Genomic DNA, 6,834 nt, shown 5'->3' with positions numbered 1-6,834 from the left:
CTTGCCGCCCTGTGACAGAGTTTCTTCCCTACAAGGGCAGGACAGTGATACCCTAAGACTGTAGCTTTAGTTGTACTCGTATAGCACACTACCTACATGTCCTCCCTGGATCTCTCCAAAGTTTAAGCATTGCTGTGTCAGGGGGGGCCTGGGTGGTTGTCGGTTGGCTCCAACTTCGGCTCAAGTCATGATCTCACGGTTCCTGAGTTGGAGTCCCGCATCGGGGTCTGTGCTGACAGCTCGGAGCCTGGAGCCTGCTTCCGATTCTGTCTCCCTCTCTCTGCCCCTCCCTCCCTTGCACTGTCTCTCAAAATTAAATTTTTTTTTAACGTTTATTTACTTTTGAGACAGAGAGAGACAGAGAATGAACGGGGGGAGGGTCAGAGAGATAGAGGGAGACACAAAATCTGAAACAGGCTCCAGGCTCCGAGTTGTCAGCACAGACCCCCGATGCAGGGGCTCGAACTCGGGAACCGTGAGATCATGACCTGAGCCACCCAGGCGCCCCAGTCTCTCTCAAAATTAAATAAACATTAAAAAAAAAAAAAGTTAAGGTCACAATGCTAAATCAACTTTAAAAAGCTGGGGGCGGGGGGAGGGGGCACTTTGGTTGCCCAATCTATTAAGGGTCCCACTGGATCTTGGCTCAGGTTAGGATCTCTGCATGACCTGAGCAGACCTTGGTGGGTCGCCAGCTGGGAGACTGCTTGGGATTCTCTCTGCCCCTCCCCCCCCCCACACTCTTAAATAAACTTAAAACAAATTAAAGTCACAATGCACATTTTCTTTGGATTCGTTCTTGTGACTCCTTCAGATTATTTTTAATGCAGTAACACTACTTCCCAAGGTGTAGATGTGTGAAGACGGGCAAATTCAGTGTTGAGAGGGAGTGTGCAGACTCTTGGTGACACGTAGACAAAGAAAACTTCAAAAACCTCTTTAGGCAGGTCTCAAGAGTCAACTAGAACAGCAAAATTACTTGGATGTTCCCCTCTGGTGAAAGCGATATACTAGAAATTAAAATTCCTATGGTGTTAAGATTGACCATTACTTTTTAGAAGCTCAAATCACAGAAATGCAGAACATAGGCTCATGCCAGGGGGTTTTTGTGTCCTTGCCAAAACCCAAACCTTAGCTATCCTAACGTTCGTCTTTTAAGTTTCGTCCTTGCAGTCAGTTCTACCAAAAAAACGAGGAGGAGAAATTCGCAGGAGCTCCCGGCTACACCTTGAATCTCATTAACATGTTCCCAACGCTGCCCATACTTAACATTCATCTCAAAAATTGGCTTTTGTGACAGAGGCACCAGCAGAGTGAAAAGGGATTCCAGATTTTATTTATTTTTTTTTTTTTTAAGATGGAGAAAACACACCCGAGGCAGAAGTGGTTTTGATCCATCAGTTTTCGGCAAACGGAGCAAGTTCCTCGGGGACATACTCAAAACCGGTCCGCTCGAACTGGGAAACGGGGCTTTGACCAGGCAACCGTGGGCAACCAGAATCGGAACAAATCTGAAAACAAACCTCCCATTTTTCTCCTCCCCCCCCCACCCCCACCCCCACCCCCACCGTTCAAGTGGCAGACAAAATAAATTACCATAAATTACGTGCCTAGGCAACTTAGAAACAAAACAGAACAACGTGAGGCTGAGGGTGCCCTCAGCTCCTCCGGGAAGTAACACTGCGCTTCTGGCCGCAGGCTGGGTCGGATCGGGGGCCGTCAGACGTCGGGATAGTTGCAGTAATATACCGCAGAGCTGGCGTCGGAAACCACCGAGGAGATGGCCCCGTGGCTGTCTGGGAGGGTCACGCCGGAGTCAGGCCCCTGGTAGGGGAGCCCCATCTCGGGCTTGCACACAAAGTGCAGGTACTGTTCAAATTCCGTGCGGTCCACCTCCCCGAGGAGCTCGGCGGGCTGGCTCGGGTCCGCGCCGTCGCGGCAGGGCAGCGCCTCGGGAGGGGGCGACGGCTGCCCGGGGCCCGGCGGGGGCTGCGGGGGCTGCATGGGGAAGCCGCGCCCGCCGCCCGCCGCCGCCGGCGAGCTAAGGGCGTTGTAGTACAGCTGCAGGGCGCTGGGGGGCGCCACGTGGCCCGGCAGGGCAGGGCCCGCCTGCTCCAGGCCGAGGCGGGAGTGCACGGGGCCGACGGGCGGCTCGGGGGCCCCCGCGTAGTCCGAGGCCTGCGGGTAGCTGTAGGGGCCGGCCGCCGGGCAGTCCCCGGGCAGCGGCGCGGCGAAGAAGGCCGGGTCGGGCTCCACGCCGTCCAGCGGGGACGTGTCCGGCGTGGGCAGCGGGTAGCCGTCGAGCGGGGGCGCGCCCAGTCCCTGGCAGTCGCGGTAGTGGGCGCCCAGGTGAGGCGGCAGCAGCGGCGGGCCCGCGGGGAAGCCCTGCTCGGGGAAGGGCAGGCCCAGGCCGTCCATGGCCACGCGGCCGCCCTCCGGGCCCAGCGAGGCGGCCTGCGTGTCGGCGAGGCCGTGCAGGAAGCCGCCCTCCACCCGCTTGAGTCGCTTCACCTGCTTGCGCCTGCGGGGCCGGTACTTGTAGTTGGGGTGGTCCTGCATGTGTTGCACGCGCAGCCGCTCGGCCTCCTCCACGAAGGGCCGCTTCTCCGCCAGCGTCAGCGCTTTCCACGACTTGCCTGCGTGGGCGCAGAAGGGGGGTGGGGGGAGAGGGGCGCGGGGCTTACTCTCCGAGCTCCCGCTCCCGGGCCCTCGCCTGGCCCCACCTCTCCCCTCCGACCCCTACTTGTGCAGCTAGAGGGAGGAAGAGGTCGCGTGGAAGAGTCAACGTCTGCGACCCCGGGGGCCGAGCGGCGCGCGAACCCTTGGGGAAGCCGGGAGAGCGCGCGTCCTCTAAAAGGGCATCCCTGCCTTCTTGTAGCCTCCTGGAAGCAGGGCCCTAGATCACCCATCCCCGGGCTTTCACGGAACTGAAAACGTCCCCTCCCCGGGGAAGGGGTCGGGAACCGGCAGGACCAAGCCGGCTTGGCTCCCGGGATACCCTGGCCGCGGCCGGGACGCGCGGGGAAGCCGCTGCCCCAGGGTCGTCGCGGCCGCGCCCCGGGTCACCCGGGTGACCCGGGCCCGGACGACAGAGAAACCGTTTGGAGGGTAGGGAGAGGGGCCTAGGCGGGAGGGGAACCGACGCTGGCGGCCGCACACCACTGGCCCGGAGCGCCGGGCACGCGCCCTCCTGGGCTCAAGGAAGCGGCCCCGCGACTCGCTCCACCCTGGGTCCCGCGCTCGGACTCACCCAGCATCTTGCTCAACTCGGCGTTGTGCAGGTCCGGGTTCTGCTGCGCCAGGCGCTTGCGCTCGTCCTTGGCCCACACCATGAAGGCGTTCATCGGCCGCCGGATGCGAGACTCGCCCTTGGCCCGGCCCGCCGCCCCGGCCGGCGCCCCGCTGCTCGCCGCCGCCTCGCCCTTCACCTTCATGTCCCCGAGGGGACTCAACGACTCGGCCCAGGGACAGGGGCCCAGCCCGGCCATCACCGCGGGCAGCGCGCTGCGGGGCTGGCTCTGGTCGTCACTGGCGTACCCCGCATCCGGGCTGCTCATGGCGCTCCAGCCCTGCCCCTCGCCCCACCACCCTCCGCCGGACACGCCGCCTCCCCCGACGCGGGGGAGGGGGTGGGAGCGTGGGACGCAGATGCCCTGCGGGCCGCTCCAGGCTCACGGGCCCGAGCCCGCTGCGACGTTGCGGGGCGGCCCCCAGCACACCGCGCAGACCGCGTCCCCGCCGGCCAAGTGACACTGCGGGCGCCCCGGGCCCTTTTCTGCACTGGTGTGGCCAATGGAGTGGCGGGGGCGGGCCGGGTGAGCGTCCTTTAGGCCCACGCCCAGCCGGCCGCCGGAGTCCCAAGTCTCCGCTCAACCCCACGCCCTCCCTTTCCCCTCCCCCGGCCCCGCGCCCAAGGCTACACCTGCCCGCGGGAAAACTGGCTGAAGCCGGGCCCTGGCGCCACGTTCCCTGCTTCTCGGGAAGAGGGACTCCTGAAACACCGTCTGGAATGTCCACTGCACCGCTGGGTAGATGAACGTGGCCACGGCAGTTCGGATGAACAAACTGAGCTTACGCTATTATGGAAGCTAGGGGTTTCAGTGCCGGGTGACCTCGCTATCTTCCAGGGGAACCCCGCGGGTGTCTTCTTCAAATGTTTTTATTGAATGCAGTAGGTACTGCTGATCATACGTTAAAAAGTTTATAAATAAATAAAAAGGTCCTCCCCAAGGACTCAACCTGCTTGCTGTGTTTATTACACTCAAAATGCTATGTCCGAGGTGAATTCTAATTGCTAAAACAAGATAAAATACGGAGTGACATTCTGTAGCCAATATTCCGTCATCCCGAAGAATTCAAAACCTTTATTCATAACGACGAAGCAACCCTTGAAAATCTGTACACGAAAAGTACGAGAAACATAAAGGTTTTCTACGTGTTCGGTAAAAGAGGCAAATTGTGGTAACACTAGAGGCAATATGTATCTAAATGCCCGGCTTATGGAGCAAAGAGCAATCCGTTGCACAGCAAAGTAACTGTAGCTCTTGGGGGATTCCTATGCGTTTCTTTAGACTGAAATGAAACTCTGAATGAAGATTAAACTCGTGTTTAAATGTGAAATCTTTTCAGTGGGATTTTTTAAACAAGCCCTTACGTTACGCTTTCGTGGCACAGCCCTCCACACTTAGCAAACTAGTTTATTCTTGTAACTCTGGGAGGTAGACACTTTTACAAGATAGGAACCGGAGACACAGACAGGTGAAGGAACTTTCCTGAGATCACAGCCGTTGAGGCGAGGAATGCATCTCCAGGAGTCTGCCCTGATTTTGAGCTCCTTGATCGCTAAACCAAACTGTCCGTGTTTGTGTATTTGTTTGTATGTTTGCGTTGTTTTTAAAAGGCAATTTACAGCCATGTCTACCGAATTCCATAACTTTCCAAAGAAATTAATACATCAATCTCCAGAACAGTTGTTCTTTGTTTACCGTGAAGGTTTGAAGACAGCTGAGACTTACATCCGGGATCTGGGAGGTAAATCTGCAGCTCTTTGTGTGACGTTTAGAGTAACAAAGTCATCTGTCAAGTCTGCTTATTAGTGGCATCCATAAAAACAAAGGAACGGGACGCCTTAGGAAACCCCTGGTCTTGAGTTTCTCTGACATCGCTACCTGTCCCCCACCCCACCCCCAGCCCCCCAAATCTCCTTCACACTTGTTGTAAGCCCTCTTTACTTTGACTCTGTGAGGATCTGTGAAATGTTGGCTGCCCTCCCTCACTGTTACCAGCCAGTCTTCACACGCGGGATAAATTAAGAAAGTGGTTCTAGTTCCTGGGTCTCTCTGAGGTTCAGCCCAGAAAAAAAAAAAAAATGTTTAATCGGCTTAGGAAAATCATAGAGAAGTGTTTTTTTTTTTTAATGGGTGGTTTTGAAGCAGCTGGTGTTAAATTTAACTGGCTGTGCATCTTTCCTTTAAATCTTTATTTTTTCTGAAATAAACGTGGGCTTGAAAATTAAGCATAATTGCATTGCAAATGGTTAGATACATAAGGAAACTATAGGAGCAGAAAGAACAAATTCTATAAATTTCTAAATTCTAAAAAACCTATAGGGCCTTGCTTCTTGTTTTCTTGGCGATCTTTAATTTTTCTGGGTAATGATAAATATCTTTGCAAAGATCTCAAAACATATTTTCTATGAGTGCAAAAGTTTTTATGAACTAGTAGGAATTTCCTTAGACTAGAGACCGAAAATTACGCAAAGACCATGTCCATTCCAGAAGCTATTTTATCCGTCTAGATTAATCTATTTGATTAGTTCTGTAAAAATATAATAGTAATAATAATAAATTTGGGTACAGGAAATTGAATCCGGGTGTGAGTCCGAAGAGAATGTATATGCATGGATTTACCCTTGTACACTTTCTTCGACTTTGTATTCTTCCTGGCCCACACCATTCCAGGGAGAGGTGCTGAGAGAAACTCATGGGGGGGGGAGACAGTCTGGAAGGTCTCCATTTATTATTTGCACTTGCTCCTGGAGACAGACTACTGATTCGTGCTGGGTCAGATTACCGAGAAATCAAGTGAGAGCACAGCATCCCTAGGGTCGAGCGGGAGCTTCGGATTTTGTGCCCCCCTCCCTATTGCTTATGGTGCCTTCCCTGGCCATTATAAAGAAATTGCCAGTTAGACTGGTCCCTTCTCCTACCAGTGCCTACATGTAATCTCTTCTGATCATTCACTCGTCGTGTATTTTGGGGGGAGGGCGTCGGGGGCTGCGGCGCCGCAGACCCGTCGGTGGTGCGTGTGGACTCTTCTGTGTCGGTCTCTTTGCTAAACGGGGTGTTGGAAGTCTAGCTCTGGACGTTATCAGAGCCAGCCACAAATGCCACATGAAAAGCAGCAAACATCCGGAGTGGTTTCCTGGAAGCCTTGCTTTTCTCAACACGAGAGATTTACGCAGGGGATTCGGGGGGGAGGGCGTGATTGGGGGGAACGACAAACAAGTTTCGCGAGTAAGAGCCTCGTAACACCCGCTGGTGTAGCCGGCCGGGTGCATTTGCGGTGCCGGGTCCAGGACCTGTGGGTTCCTGGCTGCTAATTGCACTCACGTCCCCAGGCCAGACTCGAGGCTCGAAAGGCTGGGCGAGGAAGCGACTAGCCCAGCAAGAAGCTGTGCCCGTGGCCACTTGGGGCCTTTGGCCAGCGGGCGCAGAGACTAACCCGGGTAGGTGACGAGCTGTGGCTCAGACCCGGGGGAGTCGGAGCCGCGCTGTTTCCCCGGGGCCCGGAGTGAGCAGGCGAAGACGGGGTGATTTCCTGCGGGCTTTTACG

The 6,834-nt window shown here is 55.7% G+C and overlaps 1 protein-coding gene across 1 annotated transcript; it reads right to left on the bottom strand.

Annotated features, from left to right (window-relative positions):
- Positions 1 to 1,309: 1,309 nt before the first annotated feature.
- Positions 1,310 to 3,754, bottom strand: SOX17 (SRY-box transcription factor 17). Its single transcript, XM_040466804.1, has 2 exons — positions 3,251 to 3,754; positions 1,310 to 2,636 (listed from the first exon to the last, which is right to left on the bottom strand). The coding sequence occupies exons 1-2, from the start codon at positions 3,555 to 3,557 to the stop codon at positions 1,720 to 1,722; spliced, it is 1,224 nt and encodes a 407-aa protein (XP_040322738.1). The 5' UTR covers positions 3,558 to 3,754; the 3' UTR covers positions 1,310 to 1,719.
- Between the last annotated feature and the right edge of the window lie 3,080 nt (positions 3,755 to 6,834).

This window comes from Herpailurus yagouaroundi, unplaced genomic scaffold (genome assembly GCF_014898765.1).
Source record: "Herpailurus yagouaroundi ecotype Mexico unplaced genomic scaffold, PumYag 66281, whole genome shotgun sequence".
NCBI lineage: Eukaryota > Metazoa > Chordata > Mammalia > Carnivora > Felidae > Herpailurus > Herpailurus yagouaroundi.
This window is presented reverse-complemented; position numbering and strand designations above follow the sequence as displayed.